The sequence below is a fragment of the Lipomyces chichibuensis genome (genome assembly GCF_038497645.1).
Source record: "Lipomyces chichibuensis strain CBS 12929 unplaced genomic scaffold V1513scaffold_111, whole genome shotgun sequence".
Taxonomy (NCBI): domain Eukaryota; kingdom Fungi; phylum Ascomycota; class Lipomycetes; order Lipomycetales; family Lipomycetaceae; genus Lipomyces; species Lipomyces chichibuensis.
The window spans coordinates 1-10,604 of NW_027117563.1; the positions used below are offsets into that span (position 1 = coordinate 1).

Consider the following 10,604-nt stretch of genomic DNA (forward strand, 5'->3'; position numbering starts at 1 on the left):
AACCCTGAACCCTGAAACCCTGAACCCTGAACCCTGAACCCTGAACCCTGAACCCTGAACCCTGAACCCTGAAACCCTGAACCCTGAACCCTGAAACCCTGAAACCCTGAACCCTGAAACCCTGAACCCTGAAACCCTGAAACCCTGAAACCCTGAAACCCTGGAACCCTGGAACCTGTGCTAGCATGGCAGTAGGTAACGGATCCAAGTCGCACGGCTGCAATTGTTGTTCGATTCGTCGCCTTGACGATGCAGTTTCTTGACGACTTCTGAATATACAAGCTCCAATGCATATCTGGATATAGCCGTACACAAGTTTGAGGTCTCGGCCTGGTTACGTATTCCTAGCCTCACAAACCAGTTTTAGTTCGAGCCCAAGATGCTGAGTTGTTCTGTGTGAGCCTCGCCTCTAACGTTAATCTTGTTGCCCGCAGTATAGAGCGTCCCGGAAGACGAGGTCAGGGTGCTCGCACCGTGGCTTCCTTCAACGCGTGAAGTGGTGTTAATCCCCAAGTTCACATTCTTGCAAATATGAATCTCGGCCCAGCGTCCTCGCTGCCCATCCCCCCACCATTGATCCAGGAAATAGATGACAGCTTCAGTGGGGTAATCGTTCTTGAACTGAGCCAACTGCTTCTCCTGCTCTCCACTGTAAGTCAAGCTCACGATTCCAGAAATACTTTTCATGAAATTATCGAACTCTTCAATCTTCGAAAAGTGTTTTCAGCATTTTTTTAAGACGTTTTGTTCGATATGGCACCGGCAAAGCTGGTTGACAGGGGACGGGAATACATTTGACAGCGTTGTATCGATATTGCTAAACAGACTGTCAAATCAGTCGACAGCCACTGCAATGAGAATGGACAGATTTACCTTGACGTCGCCTGGCATGGGACGTATCTTTTATTTCAAGCGGCTCTATCGCAACAAAGTTTCTGAAGGTTCTAGAATATACAGAGAAACGGTACCAAGCATGCTGTCAGAATAAGAGCGATAATATTTTGGCCGTTAAATAAAGGCTTCTGCGGCTCCTGCGACAGTCGCGACTACCAAGGTATCCAAATTGACGGATCTGTTAACACATTACGTTGACTATAGTGCTCCAATATTTAGTGTTGGGCAGTTGCAGATCGATGATAATATTTCTGGACTTCAAGGCATTGGTTGGAATATTGACGATTATGCTGTATGAGAAATGGGCGTGAGGATAGATATGGACGTGGAATACGAAGTGAACTATGGAAGGGAGGCTCAGACTCTGATCTAACTAACTAACGACCAGTCTCAGGACTATTCAAGTCTATATATATACGAATGACACCTCCAACCGAGGTGACAATCAAACTCAGAACTCCCCGCTCGCCCACCAATGCAGCCGAATGAATTCGGTTTTCGGGGTACCTCCACCTTAGAAGAAGACCTAAGAAAAAACCCACCATACTGGAAGTGAAGACTGATCTACCTCTAAACAAAGCGATCTTTCATTCTCACAATGCTGGAAATTCCGGAGTTTAGAATGCATGTCAAAATAATTTCAATTTTCCATCAGTTCTGTTAAATAATTCTCAGTGAGCAATTAATAATATTTTGCCAACCGGCAAAACACTTTTGGATTACCAATAGAGATGGAGTGAACGGTTTTAGTTATTATTAGTCACATTTAAATATCATTAGCATCACTAATCAACTGCTCAACTGAAATTTGAAGCTCTAATAGCGTAGCGACACAATTCGATAGAGGCAGGCCAAAAAAAAGACAAAGAGCTTGCAGCGTTCCAGAAGGTCATCAAGGGGGGTATAGAGTGAACGATTGACGGTTTGCTTAACATATTAGTAATTGGTAAAAGAATAGAAATTATGAATCGGTGGGATAGTGGAGAGTGACATATGACAGGTGTGACCAGAAACGTCAAAGTTTTTATCTAATCCACGCAACTAAAATGTAGAACAAGCTCTGGAGAGCCGAGAGCCGCACCAAGAATTTTGCGGGTTCCAATATTATTATCCGTGTGAATAGAGAGTGAGAGCGAATGTATAAGGGAATCTCTTGAACCCTTCAAAATTCAGACATGACTTGGGTTCCGGGTGCTCAGGAAAATAAACGCGAGACAATGGTTGCGAGGTTTGAAGTACATCTCTCTCGTACATTGGGCCTTACTCCAATCAGGACGCAGTCCTCCCAACCTCAAGTCTTAAGCGGAAAATGCTCACCGTGTATTCCTCGATAAAACCGGACTATCTCGTCCCCGTGATCCATCTGATTGTTTACGCCAAAGTGCCAGTATATTCTCCGCCCACTTTCGATGTTGATGCTTGATGTCGGAAAGCCACTGATACTTCTCACAATCGAGTCATCTGGACCGCGCATCGACTCGGTATTCACGATCCCATCGTTCAGATACCAATCCCCCCCAGATTCTCTCGTAGGATATCTTTCTGTTCCGGACTGAGTTCCTAGCCACCCATGTTGCAAACAGTTGGAAGCACAAGCAGTAAGACGCCGATCCGTGGAATATGTTTATCCGGAGGTGGCAGGGTGACGTCGTAATCGATCTAGTCCAGCAGCCGGTTCGCTACCGGGAATGACTACTCGGCCACTGGGCGCTCTGCCAGGAACAGAAATTAGTTGTTAGTCTCTAGCCGGAGCCCTAACCCGAGTACACATCGTCCGGTCCCAATATACCCTAACCCTGACCTTTTTTGGTCTCCCACGCCTCGTTCATGATCTAACCAAAGCCCTAACCTCGTAGTCGCTGATTAGAATTGTCTGATTTTTCTGATTTCCGACGCTACCCTTTTTAATTTAATTTCATGGCAGCTACCCGCGCTCTTCGCAGTCGTCGCCACATGGAGTCTGGTTGGTTGGGTCCAGCACGTGCCAGGGGGCGGGATTTCTCGTGCGCACGTGATGACCCCGTAGCGCACTGTTCTCGAGGGCAAGGGTTTCTTGAGGGCCCGCCCCCCCCCCCCCCCCCCTTTTCTTTCCCGCACCCTTCATATAGGCTTAGCTACATGATGCATTTTAGCTATTATCCTATAAATATGCAGATCTTGAAAATTGGACGTGGGGCCCATGCAGAATTGCAGATCATGGCTTCGCCACAACGAGGGAATCTGCTTTAATTGGTTGCGTTATTAAGGCGACCCCGGAAATAGATGAAACGTACCCTCAGTTAGCCCTAGCCCTAGTCTCTCGGTCCGAAATCGCAGTCCGAGAGAGGCACTTAGGTACTTACGTGGCTGAGCAACACCATTGTCATGCGTCTTGCGTAATCATCCGGTAACTAAGATTGTATCCGCTCATTCTTCACGGATGCATCGCATTCTCGCGAAATGTGACAATAATTGTAACTGACAGCGGACGTTCAACATTAGGCAAAGACTGATGATGTTGGCGTTCTACATACGGCTGAAGCGGCACCAAGACGTAGACTTTTGCGCGGCCGCATTCGGCTAAAGCAATGACGCGTCGAAGTCGCCATTATTATTATAAGACCATATTATTATTTTACCGTTGGCCTGTGCGGGAATTGCTGCGGTCAAATGAGGCACGCGCCTGTTTTCATTTATCCTCCTCCATGACTCGTCGGCGATTATTCTGCCCCTTCGCCTTTCTACGCCTGTGCCTTCCTTGGCATCTTAAATATGTGGTTTTGTCCCCTGCCAAGTGAACTTCGCCAGGACCGTTGAACCACCATCCTCATACCACTGCGCACGCTATTATTACGAAATCAGGCTGCAATATTTTACATTGATAATTTAATTTGTCGTAGGACCAATACTGACGTCGAAGTCGACCGCGCATCTCGCCATAAGAGTCATATGCGAACAAGTCTACTGAGCCTCATCCGGACTATATACTAAATGTCTTCCTACGGACTCGATGTTGACGTCGGCAATTTCGACGAGAATGACAATCCGGAGCCCTACTATATGGATCGCATGTATTGGGCTGCCATGGGCTCTTTTATCGGGTTAGCGTTCGTCTTAAGAGCCTCTGACTATTTGCTCGGCTGGATAAGGTATGTCCAAACGAGAAATAGCAACGTCGTGGGAATTGATTGTCTTATTGCGACCAAATAGATTGCGACGGCGGTCGTCATCGCGGTCTCACTCCGCACTATCGCGACTGTATACTACATGTACTTCGTTGGGCCGGTCTCTTACGTATCCGACTCCACTCATTCTGCAACGCCATCCCGCGTTCTTCAGTTTGCCTTCGGTCGGCCGTACCGTGCTTGCTCTGCTCTACTTAGGTTTTATTCTGGCCCTATGTTTCTACAAACAGCCTCTCAAGACGGACGCCGATTGGGAGAATGCCGGTTTCCGCACCGGCTGGCTAGCGCTGGCACAACTGCCGATGGTCACCCTGCTCGCCAGTCGGCGACTCAATGTCATCGCCTTCCTCACAGGCTCGTCATCTAGCGTGTCACTCAACTTCTTTCATCGCTGGGTCGCACGTGGCGTCGTGCTAACGGCGTCATTGCACTGGCTCTACATGAGCCGCGGATCGTCCAACCTCGATTCCGTCTTGGATGACACTAACACGCTTGACTCCAACGGCATTGGCGGGTGGTTAGTCCTGGCGTGGCTTGCCCTGTTTTCGTCTCTTCGCCCATTGAGGCGCCGGTTTTACGAAATATTCTTCGCCAACCACGTCGCATCAGCAATTGTCCTGTTTATTATCCTTTTGTTACATACGACTGACTACACGCAATTAATGGCCCATGACTACATATTTATTGCACTAGGGCTCTACATTGGGGACGTGATTGTTAGATGGATCATTATTTTGTTTTTCAATATTTCTTTCTCGAGAGAGCGACCAGGTCTCTGCAGATTCACTGCTTCCGTTCGTGTAATGCCGGACCTGGAAACCATCCTTATCGAGATCCCAACAACAGCAGCCGGTCGCGGCATCAGGCGCTACAAGTGGAAGCCGGGTCAGCATGTTACCATCTCCTTTCCGACTGTTGCGCCTTTCACGTCACATCCATTCACTGTTTCTTCACTGCCAAAGGACGAAAAGATGCTTGCGTGTCAAAACCGGCTTCACGCGAACCCTGCTCAACAAGACACTGGCTGCCAGCCAAGAGGTTCAGGAAGACAAGACCGACCAGCAAATCGGGGTTACGGCCGCACCTGCACCGGTGGTCACAGCAACAGCGTCCTTTCCGGTTCTTGTGGATTTGCCCCACGGCGGACCAACTCGTGACTGGAACCAATTCGAGACCGTTCTTGCAGTTGTGTCTGGCGTCGGCGCCACCTTCGGCTTCTCCGTGATCAGGGATGTGCTGTGCCAATCGCGTGCAAATCAAGTCAAGATGATTTGGTGTGTCAAGCGATACGCCGATATTGGACATTTTGAAGACCAGCTAAGGGCAGCCCTTGCTGAGCACACAGAACGGGTGTCCAATGTGCAGCAGGATGATGAAAAGTGTCAGAATTTGGCTGCCGATTACCACCCAGTACTGAGCAATTTGTCCATCGACATCTTCATATCTGATTGCGCGACGGAGCCATCGATCGCCACATCGGTAGGTTCGCTGTCAGGGATTCTTAACGCACATGCAGACATGATCCATCTTGTGGCCGGCAAGCCAAGTGATCTTCGCGGAGACATTGGCCGCGTCCTGGACCAGGCCGCCGGCGAAACTGGAGTCGCGGTATGTGGCTCGGCAAGTCTCAGCGCCCAGGTGAAAAATATTGTCGCTGCCTTGCTGAGCGGCGGTGCCACTGCTGGTTGCTGGGTGCATTCGGAACAATTCCAAGCCTAACCGACGACACCGGTGTTGGGAATTTATATACGGCGTTAGCTTTGTAGTAGATTCAGCAGGGCGTAACCGGGATGGAACTGTTGTCATTTATGTTATTGGTATTTTTAAAGAGTATAAGCCACATAATGAAGACATGATATTTTTCATGCCATTCAAGACCCGCATTGGTTGGCCATTACACCACACGACCAGCAACTCATACCCTTGTATTTGCATTCAGATTCTCTTGCCGGCCCGGTGAATTAGTTGCTGAGTGATATTCTTGACTTAATCATCTGCCTCCTGCCGCATCGAATCGATCGATTTAAGCGTAGGAGTCAACAGGCTTCTCCTATTATCGTACTACGACATGGCAATCTTATCCTTAGCTGAAAAAAACACCGACGAACGACGAACGAATGTGCGTCGGGTAAAAATACCAAAACTGTGCTTTACGCAGTTTGTGTTGGGCAACTACTTTAGACAGGGTTTTGAGTCTCAAACCAAATCGCGAACTTAAGTTTAATTTGGTCAGGGTTATCCCATCTTAGGCAGTATCTTTGCAAGTTGTCCGCTTGACGCCGTACTGAAGCAGCTGGGTTATGCGAAGTGCTCATACCGAGCTAGTCCACATTCCGGACCACGGAGTAGCTTACAACTTCATTGAAAAATGCCGCAAATATGGTCCTTGTCTTAGTTTTTTCTCAGATTTCTATGCTTGGTAACGTCTCGACACCGTTCCGCCTAGACCATAGTCTAAAGCTCTGTTGTAAGATGTTCTTGTAAAGTTTTGGTCCAAGCAATCCCAGTCGCACCTGTATGCGCCAGGGGTTCGTATGACATGAAAGGCTGTATCTCTTCCAGAGTGAGCGATCCCCGCCACGGTAACTACCATTGTCGCTTGCTTGTTTAAACCACTCTAAGTAGTTAGGCAAAGAGCTTGTCCTCCTCACCCGCTAGTAATGATCCAAGATGGCCCGAATAGAGTTACTTAACATAGTTTCGTTTGACAGGCCATTGGTGACACGTAGGGATCTCGCACTCTCATCATTTGGCGGCACCGTTAACGTCACCATTTTCCAATAGTCGAATCATGCGCAGGTAAGCTTGCCCATGCAGACGAACGTGGAGGATCAAGCACCTCCATATATATGCTGCCAGTCAATCTCGTAACATACTGTCACGCCCAATATTCCTTCATCAAAATCAAAATCGTACTGTATCGGGTGAATTTCGAACGACTCCAAATTGTAGTTTTCTGGTAACGTGTGGTTTGACAAGTGACCTGGACAGCAAGCGCTGACACTATTTGTCATGAAACACACTAACTTACAAGGACGCGCGTAGGGTTAACGCAACTCATAACGCCTGATCACACAACAATTAGGCACGAAATCGAACTTGGCGGAAGGGAACAAGATACACGAACGTCTGGTTTCCCAGTTTGTCCGAGGTAAACGACCGGATTTACCTTGCTTACAAAATGAATTATTTACTCAGCGACACAAGGAAGTGTGTTGGAAAGTTAAGCGGTGGTACAGGTAATTAACGTGGGCTCAGTCGTTCATAAAGACGCTGGGTCATAATTCAAGTCCCCTAACCACGGAAAAGCCTGAGACATCTCTGCGGATGGGCCAAATGCCTGCCAAATGAGCGACCAATATGCCAGTGCCATTACTTCAGCGCGTGATGCTTTTCCATCTCGCGATATTCTGCCTCATGTGCGTCCGACATTTAAGTGTCATTCGATCCAGCATAGCATTCTCAACAAACCTAAATTCGAACAACGTATCCATTTCATTGGGTTATCCATTCCGTCTTGGTTTGTGCCTGCAACCTTGAGCATCTCCATTGCTGAATTGGATATCATTTTGTCGAGCGTGCAATTCATCTCGCACCACTCAACATTTGCGATTACCTACGCGCTGTTATGTGGTACACTGAAAACGTTTTAATGCTAGGCATTATCGAAGTAAACAAGACACTAAGCCAGAACCCTCGAACGATAGCTTTTGAGGCCGATATCCCTTCGGAGGGCTCAATTTCTGTTGAGAACCCACAGCGCTGGTGTCTTAAAAACATTCCTAGCCCAGATGGTGGCACAAGTTGTGGTGCTGTGGTAGTGATTTACCCAGAGACTATGAGTGTCAATCATTTTTGAGCTCTCTGGCGGTTAGCATGTTGCTATGTACGTCGTTGACTTCTGCTATGGCGATTGGGCGGGTGTCTACACCTACCAGTTGTCCCCCATTATGGGAAGGCATCTGAAATCAGAACGTTCTCGTCCCTAAAAGTAATGTCCGAACGACGTCATCAAATCCACATTCAGACCAACACACGACCCTTCGCACCTGCAATGTTTGCCAGTACAAAGTTCAGGAACCTAACTCAAACCACATGGCACGCACTCTATCGCAGAATGTCAATAGCCCTACTGCCCTCAACCCATGTCTGGAAGTGTCCCAGTTTGCCGATTCGGGGAACTTGATGCTTGCTATTTCACTTCGATTCACTATAGAAAAGGACATCATTACAAGCAATACGTTGTGAGAAACCAGTCTCTTATGAAATCTACCTTAGTCGCAAGTAATTCAATATATTCCCAATACAATCAATCCAACCTCTCACATATTGCATCCGGCCCATTAGTCTTCGCTCTTGGCATCGGGAGCCTCGTGTGGAGCAAAATTCGGATCCATCCACATAACCTCCCACACATGACCATCGAGATCCTCGAAGTTGCGACTGTACATCATGCCACGATCCTGCGAAGGCGACGTATCTTTCTTACCCCCGGCCTTCTCCGCATTCTCCACCATGGCATCCACTTCATCGCGACTATCCATGGAGATGCAGATGAGCATCTGAGCCGAGGATTTGCCGTCGGCAATTGTCTTGGACTTGGGCGCGAATAACTCGAACTTACCGTGTTCTAACAACATAACATTGAAAGTGGGCGAAATTGTCATGCAAGCGCTGGTAGCATCGCTGAATGTGTGGTTTTGGGTGAAACCAACAGCGCTGTAGAATGCGCTGGAGGCCGAGGCCGACACGACTGGAACATTAAGGTAAATGACTTTGCTTGCAGAGTTCATTGCCGAAACTAGCTATCACACTTGGTTCCAGTATTGTTGATGTGGAGAAGACGTAACTTAAATGAGCAAAGATGCCTTTCCAAGCTCGGGGATTTGACGCGCTCTTAAACGATCGATCTGCTGTTAAGGTTCTACGTTAGCTGGGGCTTATCGCCAAGTGATCTCGACCATGCAAGTGTGACAAATTTGCAAACTAAGACGATAAGCAAACTGGGTTAGGGTCTGGGCACGTATCTGGCGTCACATTCAGTTAGGTGTATAAAGTTAAGGTTACGTACCCTTTCGCGTCATTGTTCTGAGCAATCCGAGGATGCTCTAATTTAGTGTGTGAGTCATTGCTCTAAGTAATCCAAGGGTGCTCTCAATTAGTGTATGATTCGCTGCGACACCGTAAGTACCCTGCAACCCTGGCGCCTAACAAGGGTAATCGATGAGTCATTTGCAACACTGCGCGTGGAAAGAGAAACCAACTGAGATAAAGTAGACGATCTGCATGGGTTTGCCAGTGACAGATGCAATCTGCGACAACAAAACTCAATATCTTTGCTCAGACTTGGATGCCGGTTAGTTATTCTATTTTTGAATAATTTTGTGACTTAGAGCTTCAACCGTATCTGTACGTCGACCTAATGCCCGCACCTGAACTCGAGATGGTAGGAAAAAAGGCAACAACTGAATTGTCTGCTACAGTCCATGACAGTTTAACTCCATAAACCTCCTATAAGCTGTACAAATCGAGCTCTTGTGCTAACGAACGAGGTCTACCACGCATGTATCACTACCCAAAGATATATCACCTGTCGAGATTTGACAATATTGAAGGAGAGTGCAACACCCCGTCACAAACACAGGGAGATGTGTACAAGGGAAATCTACTAAGAGATGTATATATTGAGAGAGATCTGCATAGGAAGATCTATTATGTACTGATGTAAGATCGACATCACGTGGGAAGGTTCCGATGAACAAGGGAACTCCCGGTCTCTGTCGAATGTCGGTCTATAAGAAGGGGCCTTCAATCCTGGAAAGGGAGTGGGCAGGCTTCAATAAAATATATTGGAAGGCAGTTAATAGCTATCGTATTACTTTGTTTACTCTTTTCCCATATACGTGTCCCACACCTTTGATTGGGTGTAGTGCATGTTACAATTTTGAAGCCTCTACGCGTGAAGAAGTACTGCGTTAGCCACTTAGCTGTCACTTATATTCCATTGGCACTTTTGCTGAATATCACCATCCCCAAGCCTGAACGACCTCTCCATCATGTCGCATTACTCGTCCACAAGCAGTGAGGACCATGAGTCTATGCCGTCGTCTCCTACGATTGAACAGCCATCGTTGAACCGATTTGATACGTTTTCACTGGAGGAATTACTTCAGATAGTCGATGAGGGTAAGGACACCGATGGTGCCCCTTTAAACAACAACGACCTCGATGCAATTCAAGCACGAATAGTCCGCTGGCGCCGACTCCATAACGAAGCCCAAGGAGCTAAAAATGAGCTCAAACGCCGAGGCAGGCATGACGACGATGTTAGTGAAAGTGTTCCCGGCAAAAGAATCGACATCAAGTATGACGAAGTCGATACACTAACGTTGAAGTCCTCTTTTCGGGCCTGGACAGATTGGAAGGCGGACTTAGAGCGCATCTGGGCAGGAGCCACATGGAAGTATCAGCACGACAATCTAAAAATCATCAAGGCTGTTTCCAAGATGGACAAGGCCTGTAGGGCCCGTTGGAATGGCTACGTTC

General features: G+C 47.6%; 5 protein-coding genes across 5 annotated transcripts; 2 read left to right on the top strand and 3 right to left on the bottom strand.

Annotated features, from left to right (window-relative positions):
- Window positions 1-254: 254 nt before the first annotated feature.
- Window positions 255-732, bottom strand: V1513DRAFT_455438 (uncharacterized protein). The gene has a single exon (XM_066899495.1). It carries the CDS (start codon window positions 685-687, stop codon window positions 364-366), a length of 324 nt encoding a protein of 107 aa, XP_066750295.1. The 5' UTR covers window positions 688-732; the 3' UTR covers window positions 255-363.
- Window positions 733-1,675: 943 nt separating this feature from the next.
- Window positions 1,676-2,788, bottom strand: V1513DRAFT_455441 (uncharacterized protein). The gene is made up of 2 exons (XM_066899496.1): window positions 2,212-2,788; window positions 1,676-2,153 (listed from the first exon to the last, which is right to left on the bottom strand). The coding sequence occupies exons 1-2, from the start codon at window positions 2,366-2,368 to the stop codon at window positions 2,002-2,004; spliced, it is 309 nt and encodes a 102-aa protein (XP_066750296.1). The 5' UTR covers window positions 2,369-2,788; the 3' UTR covers window positions 1,676-2,001.
- A 1,076-nt stretch (window positions 2,789-3,864) lies between these two features.
- On the top strand, window positions 3,865-5,777 carry V1513DRAFT_428474 (uncharacterized protein; the record flags this gene model as incomplete). The annotated part of the gene is made up of 3 exons (XM_066896291.1): window positions 3,865-4,022; window positions 4,084-5,037; window positions 5,090-5,777. The coding sequence occupies 3 exons, from the start codon at window positions 3,865-3,867 to the stop codon at window positions 5,775-5,777; spliced, it is 1,800 nt and encodes a 599-aa protein (XP_066750297.1).
- Window positions 5,778-8,401: 2,624 nt separating this feature from the next.
- V1513DRAFT_434575 (Glyoxalase/Bleomycin resistance protein/Dihydroxybiphenyl dioxygenase) lies at window positions 8,402-8,851 on the bottom strand (the record flags this gene model as incomplete). Its single annotated transcript, XM_066896480.1, has 1 exon — window positions 8,402-8,851. One exon carries the CDS (start codon window positions 8,849-8,851, stop codon window positions 8,402-8,404), a length of 450 nt encoding a protein of 149 aa, XP_066750298.1.
- Window positions 8,852-9,979: 1,128 nt separating this feature from the next.
- On the top strand, window positions 9,980-10,604 carry V1513DRAFT_37842 (uncharacterized protein; the record flags this gene model as incomplete). The annotated part of the gene is made up of 1 exon (XM_066894981.1): window positions 9,980-10,604. A coding segment is annotated over exon 1 (490 nt), but the record flags the coding sequence as incomplete, so codon positions are not given.